Consider the following 25,569-nt stretch of genomic DNA (forward strand, 5'->3'; position numbering starts at 1 on the left):
ACCTACAGGGTCAGTGTTTACTAAGCAGGTATGATAGTCACGCGATAGGTAGTGGACAGATCTACACAAGGGTTTTTATCTTCCTTATTGGTGATAGATCAAACTGGTTGGTACGATTTCCTTTGTTTGTTTGCATTTGGTAATAGTTTAGCATCTAAATATATTTGAATCGACTCGAGTAATTCAAACTTACTAAATAACAATATTCAACTTGGATGAAATAACAGATTACTATTAATATTCAATTCAACAACTGAGCCATTCACACACCCCTATGCAAAACTTAGTTCCTGGAAATCAAGTTATACCATCACAGTATAGGTATAGTACGAGTTGCTCCATAGTTTGTTTTTTACTGAGCCTCAAGCTATAGTCAATAGCTACAAGAGTATTTTATTCATCCTGAATATAGCATAACATCGCAACACTGATGTAAAAACAGGTTTAAAGGACTCTGGGCCAGAACCTGACTTACTCTAATTGTGTGAATTATTAATATTTATAATTCAGGATACACTAACAGTTCAATAATTTCATAAACCAAACTAAATGTGTAATGTCAATTTTTAAATAGATTTTACTCTTGATAACTCAAATCTCCAAAACACTAAATTTTTGTCACACATGGACCATTTCTTTCAAAATACCTTGATAGATAAGAAAAAGAACAAAAGGACAACTAAAAATCGTTTTAGGGTAGCATGAATATCTCCGCAATAACTTTAAAAATAGACAGGCCAAAATGAATGATGACATTCATACAAGCTTATCTACTGAAATAAAGAAAATGTTCACGATTTAGTCAAAAGGAGGTCGGTCATAAAAATACAAATCTGTTTTATCTCCATAGCTCAAAATGTGTTATTTCAATTTTTTAGCTTTCATTATATACCATACTATTTTTTTTTTTAGGTGAAACCATACATAATTCGAATTGTTAATATTCTCTTGAAATCCATGTTATCAAGAGTTGACTAAAAATTAAATTACTACATAATAATATCATGATTTTATTACAACCTTTTGACATTCTTCACCGGGTGTATAAGATCAGAAGATCACTTTTGTAAATCAAATGAATGCCTAAAACAATTTAATCTTGCATTTTACTATGTGATTACTCATTGAATGTTAAAAATAGTACAAAGTACGATGCAGTGCCTTTCCTAACAGTCCTTTAACACATTCATTGCTAAGTGGATACCCCTCTGGTGTTGAAGACGTCCTGCCGTATTGGCATGTCAGCTACTTTTGTGAGTTTTGTAACAACTTAGTACTATGTGTTCCTGTCATTTATTTTGTGAAATACAACAACAAAAATTAAATACCAAATAACATAAAGTGGAAGTGGGATACACTAAGGTTTGGAAAAGGAAAAACCCCACCAGTGTCAACATTGTCTACATTACAATGTATGTAGCCCTTTGTTCCAACGATGGCATCGAGATCAAATGAGCTCAAGGACAACCAACTACTTGACTGGAACTACCCAAAGGTCCCTCCTAGCAGTGAATGTGTTTATACTCTTTTAAAGGCTATTATAAAATCTTCAAGCTCAAAAATATATTTAAATTAATCGAGTTTCTAAAAATAAGGCTCCTCTAAGCAATAAAGAATAGTAAAATAATGATTATTTTAAATAAAACAACAGTAAACATACATTGTGAATGTAAAAGACTAATACATTTTGATTATTCATAACACATAATCTAAAATAGTTCAAAAAATCCATTTAAAATATAAATACGAAATAAATATTAAAGTAATACAGTGAGGTAATTAACTCTTATAAATATTTGTTTGTAATACACAATTAAACAACAAAACTATAATATTTGTATTGCGCCAGAAAACAATTGAGTATAATATTAAAAAACATAACATTGATCAAAAGTACAAATATATATGTTATATGTTTATTAAACATTTTCAAGACAGTGTCCATAAGGAAGAGAATCAACACTCTGAGTATAACATAAATATAACGTATTTTAGTACATTTAGGTACATTTATAAAACATATTTCATCATTTGTCCTAATAAAAAATGTACAAAACAAAAGTTGAAAGTGTCCATAACAGACTGTTTATGTACCTTATGTAAACAAGTATTTAGCAGCTTTGGGATATACTTGAGTAAACAAAACTGTGATGTGTAAGTAATATACAAAAAGTTGACTGCCCATCAATCAACATCAGTAGTAGTTATCAGGAACTTATGTAGTTTATCCCTTATTAAATTAAAATAACTATTTAAAAAGTCACATATAAAATGAAATTCTGTCTAACAGGAATAAAATTACGTGTATGTGTCCTTGTAACAGTAAAAGTCTTAAGTCAAGAAGTCAAGGTTTACTTCATTCATCTTGTAAAACCTGCTCCACGAAAACTTTAAAGAAACCAGTAATGAATATTTGCTTTATCAATGACAAAAATAAGCTCTGTATAGAAAACACATTATGTTCTGAAGCCTGGGTGACTATAATCTTTCATTTTACTAGTTACACAAAAAATGTGATAATTCGTTAAGTCAACATTATTAATTTACAAAAACTTTATGTTAGATGCACAGTACACTACTTGAATTAAGTATACTTATTTGTATGAGTACATATGCGCCTACCACACGCACACTCGTAACTTAAATTACTGAATATTAGCATACACAATTATTGGTGGTGTAAAGCCGTTGCAGAAAGTGAATTCAATTACAGCACATATTTATATAACTTTTATTTCCGATTTCTATTATAGAATACATAAATTTTCCAATAATGCTGCTTATTACTAATAATGAAATTTGATAATTGCAAAAATCCCTTAAAGGTTTTACAGCCCATGCTCGACTAATATCGTAAGAAGCAAAATCATATAACGGCTTTCTGTCTATGTTAGTAATATATAGATGAGCATTTTGACATTTTCTGACAGACACCAACATCATGTTCTTTTTTTTACTGTAAAGTAAAATTAGATAAAACAATTTTTTTTAAGTTGTACTCTTTTTTTGACTTTTTAATATACTCTTTACTGTAAACATACCTTAAGACCATTAAAAAACATTTTAACCTGAGTAATAATTTTGCAAGCGTAGGCAATGAAGGTAGTCACAGTCATAATGTAGTCTAACAGTTACATGTGGAGTCTGAACTCTACCATGAGGTTCTCCATTCCTTCACTTCTTGGTGACATCTTAGACCTTATCCATACATCATCCAAGGGGTTAGCATGGATATTAAGAGAACACAGTAACTAGTCATCTGATCAGTCACAGTCTTAAGTTAAAGGAGCCAATTATATGTTTTAACAAATCTCGGGACTCTACGGGGAATCAAGAACATTTTAAAGCCGTCATTTAAGCAAAAATTTCATATGGAAAGGAAAATCCAATTATAAAACACTTAATAGTCCCTTGTGAGCACCTAAGTGATACTTATACATGTATAACAGTTATTGAAATTCACTTACTGAACAACCGCAAACAAGCCAAACTGTACCTCACATACAGATAAACATTGGCAGTGTACTTGACTGCTTAGATTGCAGTAATAAATGCACAATGTCACATTGAGCACTAACCTGTATTGTGAAACACTTCTGGAAATCTCTTATATCAGGAGTATTCTAAGCATTCATATTTAAATGCACAAAGTAATCAATTTAAACTTTAAAAAAATTGATATATGACTTCAATGAAAAGTTTCCAAGGATTTCGGTTATAAATAAATGTTATTTTAACAACACACGAACTATACTGCAAAAATTACTGCAGTGAACAGTTATGAAAATAAATACTTAACTAATTTTTCAATATCCGATGACAAACTTGCTACAGGGAACCATAGGTTTGATCTATAACTATGATACGATAATCTATAACTTAGAACAGCATATTTAAAATTAAATATAAAGTAAAATGGTTTGGTCATCACATTTAAAAGCTACCTATACAGTATATGGTTTGTACATAAATTGTCATCGAGATGTAAAAAGTAGACAAATTATTAGAAAAGTTACAAAACACTGAGATTGTATCACCGAATGTTCTCTCACTATCTAGTCTGCGTCGTCCGAAGTCAGCTGGTGCAGATCTGCGTAGTTGGCGATTGCACGATGGAGGAATTCGTACTGAGCCTATAATAAAGGTGTAACCATTATTCAAAATTGAGTTGATTTTCACAGAATCCACATAAACATTACATTCTGAGATCCATATAGATTTTATTGTAACAACACCATTACTCAAGCGAATTAAGAACCAAAATGGAATGTTTTATTCTGGTATTTTTTAAAATATTTTGTTGTTATGTGTGTGTCACTAAATCTAAATTTCAAGTTTATATTATGATTAGATATCAAAGGTAAGTTAAACTCAACAACATTTCAAATTGGTAACAAAAATTCAGTTTTTAATGTATATTTGTTTTGGTTCTTACACTTCTTTACTCAATGATAGAAAATCATGAATTACACAGTTTACTAATTACCAATTTTACTATTGCACTTCAACAAGTTCATTAGAGTTCTTCCCAACCAAAAACATCAACTTCCAATTCAATTTCACAAGGTTTGTATTCTTTATAAAAAAAAAAAAAAAAAAAAAAAAAAAAAAAAAAAAAAAAAAAAAAAAAAAAAAAAAAAAAAAAAAAAAAAAAAAAAAAACAGAAAATAGTTGGTCATATTTCATTGCTATAAGTGCACTAAAAAAATATTAATTTGGTAGCTGTGACAAAATCATTGTATAGATATTTTTACAAGTCAGAGAAGAACAAAATCTATCACTTGTTTTTCACACATTCATTGCAACAATACATTTGTCAAAATTTCAGTCTTCCTCACTGGACAGCATAAATTTATGCAAAGGGAGGCAGATATATCTTCAGGGATATATCTTTAATACTACTAGTCATATCCTCTATCCTCTACTTTCAAATACGATGGAAATGGTAGATTATAACATGTGCTTCCAGAATTTGTAAAAACATATTTGTACTAATATTGTACTATGGTGTAAAACCAACATTTCAAAAATATCAATCACCTTACAAAAATTTGAGAAATAAACTAAAAATAAAAATTCACAATAATCTTTTACTGCCGAACAGCTGACGTCTGTGCATAGAATCAGTAGATACGCTGGTGTGTTGACGAATATAAATAGAGAATAAACAAATTTTAAGATTAATATCATTTTAAAAAACTATTTTAACACTGAATGTTTCTAAATAGTTAATTATACACAAAGAACTACAAAAACATGTTTTAGCGACCGGTAATTTGGGTACTGCCAATCAGTTGTCTGTGATTAGACGCTGCAGACTCTTGGTGATGCGCCAAAATAAACATAGAAAATACGAATTACAACCAAAATAATATTTGTAAAACTACGGTATTTTGTTAATTTGGTTATCTATCTACTTTTTTCATACAGTAATTAAAACAAAGACATGTGCCGGTATGCTCAAATTACAGGTAATTTCTGAGCAGAAAAAGTGAAATCTTTGAACAAATTTGTGCAATATTAAAGTGACGTTTTACTAAGGGTTAACATCAGAACGAAGCTGCTTTTTGAGCAAGTTTAAAAATATGTGTTACACATTAGTAAAGGCTGACAAGCCTTTTTCTGACAAGTAAAAACATGAATTCAAAAGGTCATTGAGGAGTAATATCCTCAAAATCAGCAAATTTTTCATTCACTCAGCTTGTCTCCAAATACATTTGAATGCCTAATATAAGAAATAAGCAATGACTGACATTATACACCAATTTGACAATGTCTACAGGACATTTGACTCATATTCAATTGCTTCGAATGAGTCAACAGAAAAACAACATGTAATGTATCCAGGAAACTTTTATAAAAAGTGAAAAAAATTACAATAAGAAAGTAGTTTTAGCTGTTATTTGCAAGAATCGGCTGATCATTGATCAGCAGTTAAACAGCATTAATGACGAAATTGGTGTATTTAAGTGAGGGATTGAGCTCAGTAAAACCTTTACTGTTTCGTTGTTATTTGTTGTAAACAACATAAATTTTGTATAAAAATGTTCACATGAAACTAACCCACCCGCATTCTCTTGTTTTTGAGTTATTAAAGTTTGAAAATTTTGTTGGCCGCTATTTTGAAAGTAGATGTCATATTTTTCTGAATCTTTGTATAGAAACAGGTCTTGGACTAGATTATTTCCTAAAAACACATACAGACAAACAGTCGATAAACAAAGCAACATAGGCTATACATTATATGCAATTTATTCTTAAAAAATTGACCTGACAAATCAAACTGTAAAGTTTGATAGAGTAATTCATGAACACCCTGTATAATGGAAACTACCTTTCATATTGTCAAAAACTTGCTGTCCAAAATTATATTTCCCACCATAATTATCCTACGCATAACAATATTCCAGTCCCTATGCACAGAACAACCTTGCTTCAAAACATCTTAGTCCTAAAACAGTCAGCTTTTTTTTAATGAATTGCATGACACATATATTATCTGCAGTGAAACTCTTATCTGAATAGCATAAATAATGACACTCACAAATGTCTGAATCATGCCCTGCCTCTGAGCACGTAGCTTGCGCGTCGTGGTGCACACATCGACACGGCGTTCCGTGCGCACCTGCTGCACTAGCACACTGAGCGCAACAAACATGGAGCTGCGGTCGGAACCACAGTGGCAGTGGACAACAATGGCAGAGGTGCCGGCGCCAGCCTGCGTCTGGTCTACTAGTTCTATCAGTCCCCTCGTCACCTCCGGTACCTCCCCTTCCACCGTCGGCCACCCGTTGTATTGGTATTGGGTCACCTGTTGCTTCTCCTCAGTCTGTAAACAAACATCCCCTTATTGTACGAGCTAGAGCTGGTATAGGTGCCAGGCCAAGAAGGCATTACAGGATGTGAGGAGGCAAGAAAGGGTTCAAGGTTCCTATTAACAGGTAGGTACCTCGATTATTTGGTTTGGAAATCCTTAGCTTTGGAAAGTGAATAAAACCTCATTGTGGAAAGAACATAGACTAAGACAGTCAAAACTGTTCCTTAGGATGGCCAGAAATAGGGAGGGACTCTTAGTGGGTCCGTCGAATAATGCTTTAATATTAAGAGTGCTTGACATTATGGGAGCATAGAAAAGAATTTGAATTTTGATCATAATAACAATTTTGTAAATAGTTATTTTTAGGTTTTTATCAATAAATATGCAAATTTTAACTAAATTGCCTGTTTAATAATTTTGTGTTTATCTCTTATAGCATAGTTATTGTTAAGTATTATTGCATTAAATAACTTGTTTTTTATTGCCTAATATGAAAAGGCTACTTTTATTGAACAATAATTATGTATATATTTTTTGGGCAATTTATACTCTATATTTGCCTTTATTTTACTAAACTGTATATACTACATTAATTCTATATCTCTTTCTGCGGCCTAGTGCCTACAATACCATTCCTTACTGGATTGAAATATTCACGTACAGTGACAGACCAATGAACCATTGTTTCCCGAATCAGCTGTTTACTGTACAACTCACCAACCAATCACAACGGTTGACTTATCAAGGCTCAATTGCCTACCTTGCAAGCGTAGGCACGCTTGCGTATTATACTCTCGGTCCCGCCTGGGGCACTTATGTACTCTCTAGCCACTGCTGACCATACTTACTCTCTCCCCCATGTGTTACTCTCTCACTTAAAATATTAGTTTATTTCTATTTGTTGTACATTTACATTAACATTAAAGTCAGTGCTCTGGATTGGCAATCTCTACCAGAACGTCTCTGCTCCCGGACACCCGCGTCTACCGTGCTCTACAGGACTGGCCACAGTGTTATGAACTATTCGTTTGCGGTCGTATTGTGCGTGAGTGAATCCGTGGAGGACATCTTCCGTCTTCACGCCTGCCGACAAGACAGCAGCCTATTTCCACACTTACTGATCACAACCTGGCCCTCAACAACAGCAGACTACGGTTAGGTACCTCTCATGAAAACAAAGGTAACTGTTTATTTTCTGCACTTTATTTGAATATGCACTGTTCATAAACTCATTATGTGTAACCTGGTGAACTCTTGTTAAAATCAGTGTGTTCGGCGTCTTCACTGCCTAGTGTGAAGTGGTCCTTCTTAATCGAGCCTCTAAAATATTATCTAACGGTTCTCATAACCAAAATTCATTCTTTTCAGTTATAATAAAAATTAGCTTTGAACGTAAACATATATTTTATAGTTGTCTTGGCGTTAAAGGAAAATTGTAGAGTTCATTAGCATCGTGCAAAGGTGTAATCTATTCAAAAGTTAAGGTGGAAGGAAGGATTCATAAAGTTTAATTCAAACCAATTTAGTGTCCATCAACAAATAGGACTTCTAGGAATAAAAACATTCATCTAATAATATTGCTACATATCTGCATATTAAAATGCAGTAGGTATTGGATAAAAACAAATAATTTCTTCAATATATCCTTGAAAGTAAAATTCACAGCTGATCTTCGTGGCCAGTGAGTAGATAATGTTCTTGCCACATCTCATTCTAATTCAATCAATCTCAGCTCAGCTGCCCTACAGTTCAGCAGCATTTCTTTTTTTAACCTCAAAGTCTATGTCATGTCTCTATTCTCATCTTGTGGATATGATTTGCCACGCGATAATGACTATCTTAATTGTGCTGTCAGTAATTGTAAGTTACATTACAATTGTGCGAGAGTTACTGAAATCATTGTGACAAATGGGTAATGCTCGCTGTGATACCTACTGTTGTACCTTGTGTAGAAATTTTTAAAAGGATGCTGGGAGCTTTTCAAGTGGTACTCCCACAACTGATTTGCAGGAACATTTGCAAGAAGTAAACATAATATTCCAGAGAAGTTTTATCAAAATATAGAGAAGAAAATTGAAAGGATTGTCAGTACTACAATTGAAAAACAGTTGAAGTTAAAAGTGATAAATTTAATGAATTTTAAATATCTGTTGACTTTTGTTCAGAAAAATTGATGATTCTGTTGAAAAATTAAAGTTTGTTGAAAATCGTATGAATTAAATAGAAAAACAAAACAAGGATTTAGTAGCTAAAAACTTAAAATTAGAAAATTAAGTTGAACAAATAAAAATTCAGTTTGAGGAGTTCCAGCAGTTTGGGCAGAACAGCAACATCCACATAGGTGGTGTGTATGAGTTGTCAGGTGAAAATGTTTTGAGTCTGGTATATAGTATGGCAATTGTTATTGATGAAACTATAGTCTTAAATCAGAACATCCAGGCCGCACACAGACTGCCATCCAAAAACACACAAAAGCCTCGCCCTATTGTCGTTCAATTTAGTAACCAGCAGAAACGGGACAGTGTTCTAAAAAAAAAGCAAAACAGTGCAAACTAAAGAGTACAGTATTTGTGAGGGATACACTGGAAACTATGGTGTATGTTAGTGAACATCTAACACCATACTTCAATAAACTATTCTATGAGTCAAGATTGGTAAAAGCTAAAATGAACTATCAGTACCAATGGACATCAAACTCAAAAATATTCATGAGATATTCATGAGAAAGAACAGAGACTCAAACGAATTAAAAATAGCCATCATACAGGATTTGGAAACATGTTATTGTTTTGGTTAATGCTAACTCAGTCATTGTAATCTGTGCCATCACTACTATACTTTTACTCTCATCTTTAACAACTACCACTATCTTTCTGCAAGCATTTTCATTACCTCAAGCAAAAGACTCTTATTGCCATGTTGCAGGAAATTAACAATTTTTTCTCACACGTTGTTTTGTCTCCTTTATTAAGGATTGCAGTTTGTGTTTTAATTTTTATATTTTAATATTTCTTGTTTTGGGAATCATTATATATTTTTATTTTATACATTGTTTTTTCTGATTGTAATAATGCATTTCTGTTTAAGCAAATGATGGAAATTTGATTTTTAATATGGTGTAACAGAATAATAATTTAATACGAAAAATTGGTTTGTATACTTAATTTTTATTGCGTTAGAAAATGTGTCTTAAATGTCCAAGCTGTAACTATATTTACACATAAAATTGAAGGTTAGTAATTTTTTCTGCAAATTGTTTTTAATATGTGCATATTAAATCATAATGGTTAAGTTACTAGTTTTTTTTTTTTCTTTTTTTTAATGTAAACATTTTTTTAATTATAAATAATGTGCAGTTCAGCACTTTTAGAGAACATTATTGATGTAAATCAATTGTATCATAAGAATGAGGGTTTATTATTGTGACCACAAATATTAGGAGTGTAAACAAAAATTTTGATTAATTTATTTGCAAATTTAAATTGCTTGCATGTAAAACCTCAAGTAATTGTATTGTCTTGAGGATTGGTGGGTAAGTGAGAAGGAAGCCGTTTTATATAACATAAATAGTTATCAAATATTTGCATCTCTGTGAGAAGTAGTGGTGTCATTGTTTATACACATCATTTTATAACATCGGTTCTGTGTGAATGTGATATACCTGGTTGTGATGTGGTTTTGGTCTCATGTCGTTTAAATAATATTTTTTTTATGTTTATATATTTATATATTATATATATATATTATATATTTTTATGTTTTTATGTTTATATATATTATATAATAATATTATATTAAGTTTATATTATATTATATATTATATGTTATTATGTTTGTGTTTTTATATATTATTGGTTATTATATTATATATATATATATTATATATTTTTATGTCTTAGGTTTATATCGTTGACATTTATCATTAGCAAGGGATGTTGTTCATAATTTGATGTGCTCGTTATCTAAAATTAAATGCAATAATATTTTAAATGTTTGGGTGGTTTTAATATTAACATTAAATCAGAAAATAGCCTTAGTGATGAATTTTTGGACTCAATGGCTAGTCTGATTGCAGCAACTTGTTGACTTGGGGGATACTAGAGGGCAGGGTATTTCTTCCTCATGTATAGATGGTTTAGTTTCAGGGTTTATGAAGCTCACAGGGTATCAGTGATTGAAACAAATGTAACTGACCATAAATCTGTGGTGTGTATTGTGAATTTCACTCAACTTGGAACTGCAGAAAGAATAGTTCATCATAGATATTTTATCTATTACAAACTTCTTAGTGTTAATATTTTAGAGACTGATTGGTGGGATATTTTGAAGATCACTGATGTTAATTTGGCATTGAATTTGATTTATGATACATTGTCTACTTTGATCGATAACAATAAACATACTAGTAACCTAACAAAAGTAAAAGTTAGACTCATTAAGTTCTTAGAAATAAATAGATTTTTTCTAAATTTAAATTTGGTTTTAGAGAGGGACTCAGTACAGAGCTGTCTGGCTTTACAGCATTTTTTATAAAGATGTACATAATGGTTTAAATATTTCTTGTAACAAAGTAGCAGGTTTATTTTTGGTTGTAAGTAAAGCCTTTGATACTGTTAATCATGGTTTGCTACTAGATAAATTGGAATCTGTTGGTATTCAAAGTGTTCCTTTGAATTGGTTTAAGACATTGACAGCAATTCGTCAAAATAAACAGTGGCAACAGCTATTTGGAATGTCCTACATTTTGGAGTCCCCCAGGGATCAGTTCTTGGGCCCATTTTGTTTTTAATCTTTGTTAATGACTTTTACTCTGGAAATTTCAATGGTAAGGTGACAGCATTTGCTGATGATACAACATTTTCTTATAGTGCATCAACTGTTGATGAATTATATTCAAGGATGCATGATGACCTAAATAAAATATCTATATGGTTTGCTTGAAATAAATTCTTATTGAATGTATCAAACACATTATATATGATGTTTTCTTTGTCCCAATCCAGTAATTTTGGCACATCCTTAAGAATATACTCAATAAACTGCAGCAAGGATCTATGTGATTGTAGCGTAAGTAATAAATGTAATCAGATTAAGTATCTAGGTTTGATTCTAGATGATAACTTATCGTAGAAACCACATGTAAGTTCTTTGTAAAGTCTCTACGGTCATCACTTAAGGCATTTTTCATTTGAAATAAGTTTGTCCTCCTTCAGTAATGAGATATGCTCATTTTTCTTTGATTAATTATAGGCTGGAGTATGGATTGTTGTTGTGTGGCAGTTCATATGTTTCAAATTTATCTAGTTTAACAGTCATTCAGAAAAAATTCACAGGATTGATATGTAATGATAACAGTAGAGAACATTCATTTCCACTTTTTGTTAGAAATTGTATTTTATCATTGAGATATTTATATGTTTTTAAAGTGTTGGTAATTTTTTTATATAAAGAAATAACAATGGACCTGCTATTGACAACTCTAGTTATACTACTAGATTCACTAATGAACAGTATTTGCGATTGATTACCGCTGTTCATTATTTCAGAAAAGTTTTGTGTTTTTAAGTTATAAGGTTTTAAATTTCTAAAATAATAATTTTAAAAGACATATTTTACGCTGAGCATTAATCATTTTGCTTTGATATTCATTTAACTTTTCGACTAAATGTTTAGTAAAAAAAGATTTGAGATAAAAAAAGATTTCAGAAGCAGCGACTTAGATAAATCGCAGTTAAACAATCGAACATTTGATTTGAACTTGTAAAGTTTTACTAAGCTATTAGAACTGGTCCTTTGTTTTGGTATTGCTATTACAATAATAATTTTTTTATATGATTTTTAAATGTGTTCAATAAAATATGTATTCTTTAAATGTGTTTGTTTAACTGCGATCTATCTAAGTCTGAAATCTTTTTTTATCTCAAATATTTTTTTACTAAACATTTAGTCGAAAAGTTAAATGAATATCAAAGCAAAATGATTAATGCTCAGCGTAAAATATGTCTAATATCAAAACACATACAAACTACACACATAACAAAACACTAACAACACATAAAACTACATTGATTAAACATGCTTTAAAGAGTTCATGCCACTGATGATGAAAACTTCCAGTCCACGTAGCTCCTGAACCATTAGAGATATTGAAAAACTCTCAATAGCAAAAATGTCTTATTTCTTAGAGTAAAATCTAGAAACAACATAAAAATACAGGGTGTTCCATAAAAGATTTTAAAGTTGGCCACCATATTGGAAAATGGCAGCCATCTTCAAAAAATTTGAAAGTGTATTCCTGAGTGAAACTTTAAAATTGAGCAAGTTCCCAAATTTAAAGTGTGCTAAGTCGTGTAATTAAAAAGTTAGCTATTGGATCTCACTTTAAAAAAACTCACCCCGTATATATATATCAGATTCTGATTCTGATGATTATATATATACGAGGGTCTTTCCAGAAAGTAAAGAACGATTGCGCATCACGGGCGGCGCAGTTCCCCCACCACCGCGGTAGATAGCTTGTTCGTTAGCCACAAGCCCTTCTGCCTCAGTGTGAGCTGAGTAGCGGTACCCGTGAGGTCACGTTTGCGTCTCCTGTGAAAGTTTAAAAATGGCGGCGTTAATTGAAAATCCCGCCAAGTGTGAACTGCGTAGTGTGATATACGGTTTCTGAATGCACAGAATGTTCGACCTATTGAAATTTATAGGCAAATTAAGGCAGTTTACGGTGACAATGCGATGAACGAGTCATCAGTGAGAAAATGGTGCATTCAATTTAAGGAAGGGTCGAACTAATGTGCACGACGAGGAACGAAAAGTGGAAGGCCGTCACTCGTTACTGACGAGTTGGCAGCGAAAGTTGATGGAAAAATTCAACAAAACCGTCGTTTCACTTTGAGTGGTCTAGTGGAATTTTTATTTTTTCCACAAATTTCAAGGTCGCTTTTGCACGAAATAGTGACTGAAACGTCTTGGTTATCAGAAAATGTGTGCTCGTTGGGTGCCTAAGATTCTTACTGATGTCCACAAGACTAAACGGATGGGAGCAGCTCTTGAGTTTTTGACTCAGTATGACGAAGAAGGGTGATTGCGTTTCTTGACCGCATCGTAACGGGTGACGAAACTTAGGGTTTCCTATCGAACCCCGAAACAAAGCTCCAGTCAATGGAATGGCAATCACTCGAATTCACCAAACAAAAAACAGGAAAGAAAAACCAAAATTTGAGAACACCAGGAAATTGGTGGCAACAGTTTTTTTGGGACCGAAAAGGCCTAATCCATGTGGAGTTTATGCCGAGAGGCGAAACAATCAACTCAGAGGCCTACATCGAGACCTTGCATCGGCTTCGCCGCGCTATTCAGAACAAACGACGCGGAATGCTGTCGTCGAAAGTGGTGCTGATCCACGACAATGCTCGGCCCTCATTGCAGTGCACGAACCAAAGCAGAACTCAATTCTTTCAAATGGCAAATCTTCGGACACCCTCCGTATAGTCCAGATCTGGCTCTGAGTGACTATCACTTGTTTCCAAAGTTGAAAGTGTTTTTTAGACGGATAAAACTTTTTGGGTGACGAAGACCTCAAAGAAGGAGTAATTAAAACGTGGCTTCATTCCTTGGCGGCAGAACAGTAATAACGACGGTATAGAAAAACTGGTGCCACGCTACAACAAGTGCCTTGACAGTTCCGGCGATTTTGTAGAAAAATAGAGTAAGTTTTATAAGTATTTATAAATAAATTTTCATGCTCTTATCTTTTGTTTTTATTGACTTTATAACAAAACGTTCTTTTACTTTCTGGAAGACCCTCGTATATATATATATATATATATTAAGACTGAAGGTTTGGTTGTTTGAGTAAAAGTATTGAAAACTTATACTTAGTTAGTCAGTAAAAATATTTTGTTCTTACTTTATAATGTAATTTTTTATATATTGAGTTGGATTTCTCTAATTGACATACGTTACTTTAATGGTTTAGAGTAGTTTCATTTTGTTTACAATTAAATTTGCTTGCATTTTCATATTGCTGTTGTAGAACTTGGGTTTGCTGCTTAGATTTCTTTCTTTCTTTTAATCAAGAAGCTGATGATGACTCCCACCCAACTGCAAGATATTTTTCTTATTGTGTTGGTATATTTTTCTCAAGCTGTATATTGCTATAATTACCTGTATTTGGATGAGAAAAATAAACAGATTTATTGTTATTATTATATTTATCGGGTAAGTTGAGAAAATGCTGACTGTGTATATGTGTGATGTGTATATTAGGAAATAATAATCCTACCTTGATGTTGGTAACGCAGAGCTCGCGGCGTGTGTAATACGGACAACTCTCACTCTGGATGTACTTGACCCTGATGTGATCGTGGGTGACCTCATCGTCTGGCCAGTACCTCGGACACTTGCGCAGTCCCTCCCCCAACTATAGACATAGACATCACTCACAATGTTACCATATATTACTATACTACATGTTAACAACTTAAATGTCCAAACTTTGAGGATTAGTTCTGGGGGTACAAATAAATTTAAATGACACACAGACGTAAATTCTAAAATGTTTCATTTCCCATGTTATTTTTTTATTTGTTTGTGTTTTTAACTTGAAAATCATTGGCTCAAAACACACATAGTTAGTATAACTTTGCCAGGACATTTACCTGGTCACAGCCTGTTGAAATGAATAATAAAAAACAAGCATGTGTAATCTACAACTTTCAATTTGGTCAATAAAAACTAAGGCTCAAACTTCTAAAAAAAAAACAACCTATTAGTTATTATTTTGTCTTGCTGTCTTCTTTCTTCTGGTACTCTTTACATGCCTCTCCTCTCTTTACAATATTTTTACATCCCATCAAGATCATTATCATTTTAATTTGTTGCAAGACCTGGCACTCTGCCATTTCTACTATGTACATAGTTTCTTTAACATATCTCTTTGCCATACTTTGTCCTAGTGTCTTCTATTTTCTGGTGTTCTTTACCAAACCTCTCCCACTCACAGACAAAAATGTTTTGACTAAACCTGGCTTAAATATTGTATACTCTCAAATCACTAATGTAAATTAGAAATAAGATTATAAAACCACTAAATTTTAAAAACACAGAGTAATATTTTCTATTGAACTATGTTAGTTACTGACACATGATAGAATACAATCTTGTGTCTCAAGCAATTTCTTTTCTACCTTTAAGCAGGATATACAGATGAAAACAAAAGATTAAAAGATTTTAGACCTATGTTATGTTTGCTTTATATGACCCCTAAAATTACTTTTAAACATTTAACTGCTTAATTTTTAAATTAATTTCAACACTACACACTGTGCAGAAATTGAAACAAACAAGTAACAATTTATATTAAACATGATTTTCAATGCTACCATTATTGAATTTAGTACCACTGTAAGAGATGTTTCCAGTTAGCGGTTTTTATCAAGTAACTGTGTATTAGCAGTTTTGATGAATTAATTGTGCATCAGCTGTTTTGATGAATTAATTGTGCATTAGCAGTTTTGATGAATTAATTGTGCATCAGCTGTTTTGATGAATTAATCGTGCATTAGCTGTTTTGAACAGTTTTAGTAGTGGATATCTGAATGGAAGTACTCTTCGGTAAGCTTGACTATTTGAATTTTCCCTCACATGTCAATATTGCTACAAACGCATTACATAACAGTGATGTTAGCTATTTATAAATTATGAGTTTAATACAAGAACGTTACCTTTATAATGGAATAAATCAAAAGAATTACTGTAATGTATTGGAATATGAGTCAGGGTTGCTTTCAAGATTGAGTTTTAATCAAATAATGAACTGAATGTCCACAAACAAATTTCTATTCAGTAACATTTGTCGTACCTACAACTACTCAATTTTAAACTATTAATTTCATTCATAAGATTTCCAGCATAATCACCAAACATGCAGTTCAATATGTTAAAATCTCAGCATGTTTAACTGAAATTATAGTTTTAAGCAAACAAGGAACCAATGTCAAGACTTCAATTACTTGTTCTTACTTCAGTTCCTTGTTAGATTCAAAATACTGTACTTATTAGGCATGAGAATTAGAATACGGTTGATAAAGTGTCAAAAGCTGTTACAAAGATCATTTATAGTTTGTTGATTCGAGAAATAACAATAATAATTGAGGATATTTACCATCCATTGAAGAATATTATCTACGCAAACAGTTTTGATCATGTTTACAAACATAATCAAATGAAAGATTGAAAAATTAATTGAAGATTAATGACGACTAACTCCTTTATTCAATTTTATATAACAAAGAATGAATTAAAGTATAGTATTCATAATCAACAGTACTATATTCATATACAAATAGCAACATACCATAAAACTAGAATTTAATATACATTAGTCAATAAAATAAAAAATTAATAAATAACTGAATATTGTTACTGAAGAGCTTATGCATAGCATAATATTCATCATTTGTGTACAATGCCAGGGTGACCAAGTAACATTTTAATACTATTTAAAGAAACAATACCAACATTTTTACTATGATTAAATGTTTTTGTATTAGTGTATGCAATGTTCTTCCCATATAAATTGTAAAATATTTAATACTTATACTTAATCGCATTTTGGAAAGTTCTATAACTAAATGCTGTGCTCATGACATATATACAGCAAAGACTATTAAAAAAAAGAAACTAGCTACACTATTATTAAAGTAAAAAATTGCTTACTTTGGGCAAATATTCATTTCTTACTTGCTACAATATATATATATATATATATATATATATATATATATATATATATATATATATATATATATATATATTTTTTATCAATAAATTTGACTGGAGCAATTGAGATTTGATTTGTTTTTTATTTAGTACACGTTTACGTTTGGAGAACATAAAATGCAATCATGAAAATTTCAATGTATCTTACATTATTATAAAGCTTGATATAGTCATCAATTCACTCTACTACTTATGAACCAGTCATCAGTGAGCTAGAATATGAAGTTTGGCATATAATAGGTCTTGAGGTTAAACCACCAGTAAAACGGCTTTACAAAAACACAAACCAGTACAAGCCCAGAGCTCAAGAGTCTCTGAGTCTAATCTTTATGATTCGTCTTCATGAACTCATTCATGTTCCGATTTATCAAAATTGTACACATCATATTAAATCAAAAAATCATCACTTCCAATCTCACTTATTCATCTTTAGAGTTTTAAACAGGGTTTCATTGTAAAAGATAAACTACAACTCCAGTTATCTACCTTTACATAACAATAAAAACATATGTCACTTATAATAATATTGTAATCACTATTTTAAAATATATAACTTTACATACTTCGTAAAATAACCACAATAAGGTCAAACACAGAATAATTGCAATAAATTGGAGGCCTTTAATACAAAAAAATTAAGTTTGGTATGCTGTAAATTTAATTAGAGCAAAAAATATGCTTATTAAAAAAAATATACTAAAGCTCCATAAAACTTATGAAAACATATGTAATACATTGAATACTCTTGTAACGTAACAAATCTACTCTTAGGACATTTCTTTTTAGTCTTGAACTCAATATTCACTATTCAATAAATATCCATAAATGTAATTTTTTTAGCTCACCTGTCTTAAAAAACTATTAAGACAAGTGGTTAGAAAAACGTTCACCTATATCTAATGAACATTTACTGAAATCGGCCTACATGTTCATGCCTAACTTTATACTGATGTACATGAATTACTGCAATTTGACAATCTGTTGGTTTCAGTGTCTACTTCAATAATTGTGTTGGGCAGCAACAGCTCTTGAGTTTGATATTTCCTACAAATTTAAATTAAGTACCGGTATTAATTTTTCAACAAACAGTAGCAGTTAATATTCAACTATCCATGACTATCACTGAGCTCTAGAATACCAATAACCTTAAATCGGACTGTCTGTAGAATACTTTTAGAGCTGGTAAAAAGTGCTGTAGTCTTACTATTTAATTGACTAATCACTTCCTATAATTCAATCTCCTGTCATACACATCAAATGTTTCCACAGCAGTTCATTACAGAAACACTGTGCAAAACCTTACTGCACAAAGACATTCAGATACTCTAAGTAAAAAAATTAAAATCAAATGAAGCATTGAGACTGCAACTTAATAATCGGATAGAAAAATGACTAGACCTTTGATGATTTTATTATAGTGTGTATGGTGAACCCTGCAAAAGGAATATTTTGAACAAGCCTGTTCCAATCCAGAACTGAAATTATACTAAGTATGGTATGAAATGTAAAAAAAAAAAAACATTCAAGTAGTTAGTTTTCATTTTAAGTATTGTATTACTTGAAAATAAAAAAATATATACGATAGGCAAATTAATATGATTTAAGTCCGGATTAATATGTGATTAGTCCATTTTGTCTTATTCATCAATATAGTTCATCTTGTAATATACAGAGTATCCATATATAAGATCCTTACTCAGAGCTGAGGTCCATAAGAGGAAGAATACAAACGTAACAAAGTAAAAAAGGAGACCGGTCCCCCCTACAAGAGTAGCTCCAATTTCAACTGATACAAATTTATCTTTCAGATAAATCACAATTTAAAAAAAATGAAATTAAGTTCTTTGAATTGTACCATACCAAACTTAAAATTGTCTCGATTACAGAACTGAACAAATCATGAATACAGTGAAAGCAGTGTCACTAACTTACATCTGAAAGCATGACTAGCGTGTTTATGCCTTGTTCGGATATCATTCTCCAGAAGTCGGCAACTGTGATCTCCAAGATGGGATCTTGAGTGATGATAAAGGACTCTGAGTTGTCGTATCCCTGCACAAACAACATCTGTGTCAACTGAATAAACTACTATGCCTTTAGGTTCCAACAATGGAAATAAGTTTAGTCTCAATAATAATACCTGATTAAGGGACAGACAAAGGAATGTAACATAATTCTAATTTATAAAAAAAACTTTTAAAAAAATCTATAAAAAAGTAAGCATGCTACAATCATGCTCACTTGCTGTAATTTGTTTCATCAATACCAATCAATCAATCATCTTCATTCGTTATAAGGACTCGAAGTTGTTAAAAGTCAAAATTCAGTCAGTTAAGACTAGGTCAAATCAATAATTAAAAAAAAACGCTGAGTTATATAACATGAATTATAACTTACTTTAAGTTAAAAATGATTCTAAATTATAAGCCACATAAATTCATCTTGTAAATTCATAATTTTAAGTAGCCTATGGTATACAAGATACAAAAACGGTACAAACTAAACCTTACACATTTCTAATAAATTAATTCCATATACTTTAAAATAAAAAGTAGTGGTTCTTTAATAGTGTATTCTATATTTATTCCAGCTGAGGCCAAATCATCAAGAGTTTTTTGTTAAGTAAAACAACTGCTACATTTTTAAAACCAAACCAAGTAAGTTCATATTTTAAGTTTGAATAAAAATAAAGATTAAATTGTCATGCTTTGGTTTGTTAACGAAAAGCTTTGCATAGATCTATGACTCCATGAGTGCCAAGTGCTTATTGAGGGGTGCATAGTCAATGCCACACATTTATGACAGGTCATCCCTCAGTGCCAAGCACTGTTTTGTTATATGTGTAGTGTTCCACAAAATAAGTCACAATTTTTCCAAAATAAACAATGCAATGATTTTTGTTTTATTATGTAGGGGGGAAAAGTAGAATATAACATTTATTTTAGTAATAAAATCTGTTTAAGTATTTAAACTGAACAAAAAAATACTAAAAGTTTAAAATTTTGAAATACAATAATTGTACTTTTATGAGCTTTATTTATTTGAATGCATCTTTTTTATTGTTGCTCATGTAAATAAGAACAAATGTACCAAATCTCAAAAATGTAAGTATATGTAGGGTATAACTAAGTTTAGGTTTTTATAATAGTACAAAATGTTTAAAATATACACCAGTATATAAGTCAACTCTCTATGTAGAAAATATCTTTTACCAGCTGTAACATATTAAACATTTAGTAACAGAATCGACCATAGGCACTCAAACACTTAATGTTAATCTACACAAACAAACATAAACATTTGTAAAAGATTATGTAAAAATATATAATTAATGTAACTGAAACATAAATAACATTGTTAATTAATAATAAATATTTTAATTAATTCAAAGTTATAGATCAAAAGTGTATGCCAAATTAAAAATTAAATTAAACCTACATAACCTGTAACTGTATTACCTTGCATTACAAAGGATACCATATTTCAGTAAAATGTCAAAGATTAATATGAACAGATTTTTTATTAACCCATTGGTGAATTTGCCCGAGCGTCACTCGTTGCGGGTGAGCAGGACTGAATAATCTCCCCCGAGCTGTACTCGTAGTGTACCAAACTCATTCTATTAATAATTTAGTACACATGTGCATTTTTGCCTATATCAATTCAAACATTCAGTCCTAGAGAGGTTAAGTTAATTGTTTCCTCAATGGGTTAATTGAGTAAACTACAGTCTGTTTTGGTAGTAAGTAAAAACTGACCTCAATGAAAGAAGCGTTGATGTACGTTGAATGTTCACGAGATGGAACAGGTGTGAGAATCACTCGATTCCTGTCATATGGTATAACAAATTCATTACGGTTTTTGACCGAGTTTTCCTCCCCACCTCCAACACTGTGTGATTTTCGCTCCTCCACCACTTGAATCATTTTCTGTAAAAAATTAAATATTATAAGACCATATGTTGTAGTTAAATATAACGATCATTGCCAGTGTAGTTAGTTTTAAGATCGAAACAGACATTGAACGATTCTGTATTGTATTGTAATAAAAAAATTCAAGTTTATTGAACTTTGGTAGTAAATTTTACTTAGTTTGGTCAGAAGTCAACCAGATCAGGACTGTATAAATTTGTACCAAAAGATCTGCTCTTAGCATCCTCTGCATGGATGTAGATTCTTCTATGTTCAGCTGCTTTGTTTGTAAGCTGATCTGTAAATGTATAATATTTTAGGAAATTGAATTGAATGTTATACAGGATATTTCAGACCACCCATCTATAAAATGTTTAACGGTCAAACAGTTAACTGCAGAGATTTAGTTTAAATGTATTATCCACTAAGTCATAAAGAATTTGTTTAAAGTAATTTCAACTTCTCTTAAAAATATAGAGTGTCTCAAAAGCTACTCTGGTCACATCTTCAAAATGACGATAATTACTACTATAAATGATTTCCATGTCTAGATACAAACTTAAACTAGACTCCCTAACACTTGTCTTCAGCCCTTTTAACAGACTATATGAAAGTAATTTACGCAGAATACTCATTTGAAATGAACTTGATAAAATAAAAAAAACAACTCCAATAAAACCTTAAGAAACAATTGCCATATTATTAGCCATTGGGGATAAGCAGTTTCAGCAAATGGCCAAGCATGTAGAATATTAAAGAAGAACTAACAAGAAAACTTAAGAGATTTTAACAATCAAATAAATGTCAACCAACAAAATTCATATACACACCATGTCACTAAGGTCTAAGCTGCCTTTGCCCCCTTCCCCCTTCTGGCCATAGCCTTCCTGTTTCATATGACACGTTGCAAAACCGCAGGAAGTGGCGACATTGATTTTCTTGTTTTAGTACAAAAAACATCATTGCAAACCTGGTCGTATGGACAGTTGCCGCACCCCACTTCCCCCCTCACCTTGCGGCATTCCAAATTGTTGTATCAGGTGATTCTTAGTACAAGGCTACGCGATGACGTCTCACTTAATTCCGATTGTTTACATCCATTTTGTTCTGCATTCGATTATTCTGTAAGTTTTTATTTTATTATTTTTGTACTCATCTCATCACTAGTAATTCTTCCATTACAGCTGGCAACACCGTGCTACAACCCAGGTTTGCAGTGATATGTCTCATATTAAAGTACGAGGTCTGTCCAAAAAGTATCCGACCGCCGACCAGTAGGCGGCCGTGGCGTAACCGACCAGCTCAAACCGGTTATTGGAGGGGAGGGGCGAGCCTACTCCTTCCCATATTAGGCATTGAATACGATCCGGTCACTCAGTGAGTCACAGCGCTCTGTTCCGTACAGTACTGCCATGTGTGTGCGTCGCATTTCAATATGACTGAACGTGTTGAGCAGCGCATTTGCATTAAATTTTGCCAAAAACTTGGCCATTCAGCATCAGAGACGATTACTATGATATGGAAAGTTTATGGTGATGTGTCTATGGGCGATACACAAATAAAAGAATGGTTTAGGCGGTTTAAAAATGGCCGCATATCAGTGGAGAGTGATGACCGATCTGGCAGGCCTTCAACGGCCAGAAACGCTGAAAATGTTGAATGTGTTCGTGCAGCAATTAATGAAAACCGTCGATTGACTGTCCGAGAGCTGGAAGAAGATTTAGGAATACCAAAATCGTCAGTTTGTAACATTTTACACAAAGATTTAAAAATGAACCGTGTTTCGGTAAAATTTGTTCCTCGGCTGCTGACAGAAGACCAAAAGAACTGTCGACTTGAAATCGCACAGGACAATCTGGATTTGATAAAAAGTGGGGGCTATTTAAAAAAGTTATTACTGGTGAGTCATGGGTTTATGGCTACGACCCTGAAACAAAGGCTCAAGCTTCACAGTGAAAAACTCGCGAAGAGCAACGGCCGAAAAAAGCAAGACAAAGTCGAAGCAATGTCAAGACAATGCTGACAGTTTTTTTTTGACCAGGACGGCGTTGTTCATCAAGAATATGCTCCAAGAGGCCACACAGTGAATAATGAGTATTATCTTGAGGTCCTAAGGTGGCTACGAGATGCAGTGCGAAGGAAACGACCTGAATTGTGGACAAGCCGTGACTGGATCCTGTACCACGACAACGTGCCAGCTCATTCCTCAAATCTTATTCAGCGTTTTTTGGTCAAACACGACATCAACCAACTACGACAGCCTCCCTACAGTCCTGACATAGCTCCTTGTGACTTCTGGTTATTTCCGAAATTAAAAATTCCTTTGAAAGGAAAGAGATTTAACGATGTTGAACAAATAAAACAAAATGCGATGAAGGACCTGTTAGCCATTCCGTAAAATGAATATAAGGAGTGTTTCCGGAAGTGGGAAGAGAGTTTGAATAAGGTAGTGGCTTGTGGAGGGGAGTACTTTGAAGGGGACCAGATTGCTGTTGCCACAGAGTAATGTCAGTTCATGCCAGACGTCAAGGTCGGATACTTTTTGGACACACCTCGTATCCCACTTTTGCCTGTGCTGGTGTGGTCATGACTTGCATCCTGTGCAGTGACAATGCCTAGGTTCATTTTCTCCTGTCCTGTCTGGACTCTAAGCAATTTTCCAGTATGTTTGACCCCTTTTCTTTCCCTTTTTTTTCTTGTATCTCTCATTTCATGTAATTATATCCTCACCTGACGAAGAAGCTAGATTTCAATCCTCGAAACATTGTATTGTAGATTTTGTAACATGTAACATGTCAGAAATCCCAGAATCCTTTCAAACCTTCCATCGTAATTAACAAACTTTAAACAAAGGATGTAGAATAAAGGTGATATAAAATCATAATCAGGTGATATAAAATTCATCAGCTGGCAAACAAATTGGTTTGATAGGGAGAATTTAGATTGGTAAAGACTGGAAACCAATGGGCTCTACATAAGTTCATTTAAGGTTATAATGCTGACCTGCAAAGTAACTAAAAACAACAATCTTACTGTATTCTACTGGTCAGATGAAAGTAATACCCTTTAGCTCAGCTAGAATCATGATAACTCACATAAAAGCATTTTATGTATAATTTACAACGTAAACTTACCTCGAATTCTTCTTCCATTTTTGATTTTTCTTTGCCATTATCAATTTGCCTTAATTTTTCTAACGATGATTTTAATTTTGAAGCTTTAATTTCTGTGTTTCCGAATTGTGCAACTTCTTGAAGTGCTCGATATACAAAAATATATTGTTTCTGTAAACAACATAAAACAGTAAGAACAGAACAAATTATGAATACATTTTGCAACACTTTATAATTGGTTTACATCAGTTAACAAATAACAGTTTTACATATTGAATAAAATACTTTTTTTCAAAAGCATTGGAAAAAAATGCACTATTTTATAAAGGTAATATCATTTAACTAATTGTATATGAACAAAAACATTATTGATGCATTAACACTAAAATTTGGAATTAAATAGAAAAATTTGATGTAGTTTAATATTGTTATACGTCATTTTCATATTTATTTCTCTAAAATAACCGATCCTATATTTAATAATAGGCAACCCTTCTATGTGGTTTCATATGACCGTCTCAGACGACAGCTCAGTAGAACTGCCACGGTTTCAAGTTTTAGTGCCTCGTATACAAAGTCTAGCAAACTTCAGTTTACTAAGTATTTCAAACTATTTATGCTTCAGTTAGACAGGGTCTATTTCATTCAGTATTTACAACTTTAGTCAACATGTTTTATTCATTTAAAACTTTACTCAACATGTTTTTATTCAACTGTTAATTGAATCCAAGTGGATGATTTAGATCCATTGAGCATTCAAGTAATAAGCCTACTTTTACTCAAACTGTGAAACAGTTTATATATATGTTTAAAAAGTAACCAGCAATCAAACATAAACATTAAAAATAATTGCGTAGCTTGAATATGTAAAATAGGTATGATTAAATGAAGCAGTGGTTGCTTGGCACATTTTATGAGCTTTAATGAAACAAAACAATAATATCAT

General features: G+C 32.1%; 1 protein-coding gene across 2 annotated transcripts in view; it reads right to left on the minus strand.

Annotated features, from left to right (window-relative positions):
* Positions 1 to 2,715: 2,715 nt before the first annotated feature.
* The window catches only part of LOC124368777 (tyrosine-protein phosphatase 69D), a 95,724-nt gene continuing 72,870 nt past the window's right edge, over positions 2,716 to 25,569 (minus strand). For both annotated transcript variants that reach the window (XM_046826137.1, XM_046826136.1), the window contains exons 22-27: positions 24,645 to 24,794; positions 21,358 to 21,528; positions 19,532 to 19,651; positions 15,102 to 15,239; positions 6,545 to 6,829; positions 2,716 to 4,133 (exon numbers count right to left, since the gene is read on the minus strand). In XM_046826137.1, the coding sequence (XP_046682093.1) occupies positions 4,056 to 4,133; positions 6,545 to 6,829; positions 15,102 to 15,239; positions 19,532 to 19,651; positions 21,358 to 21,528; positions 24,645 to 24,794 (942 nt within the window). In that variant the 3' untranslated portion in view covers positions 2,716 to 4,055. The remainder of the gene's footprint in view (positions 4,134 to 6,544; positions 6,830 to 15,101; positions 15,240 to 19,531; positions 19,652 to 21,357; positions 21,529 to 24,644; positions 24,795 to 25,569) is intronic.

The sequence above is a fragment of the Homalodisca vitripennis genome, chromosome X (assembly GCF_021130785.1).
Source record: "Homalodisca vitripennis isolate AUS2020 chromosome X, UT_GWSS_2.1, whole genome shotgun sequence".
Taxonomy (NCBI): domain Eukaryota; kingdom Metazoa; phylum Arthropoda; class Insecta; order Hemiptera; family Cicadellidae; genus Homalodisca; species Homalodisca vitripennis.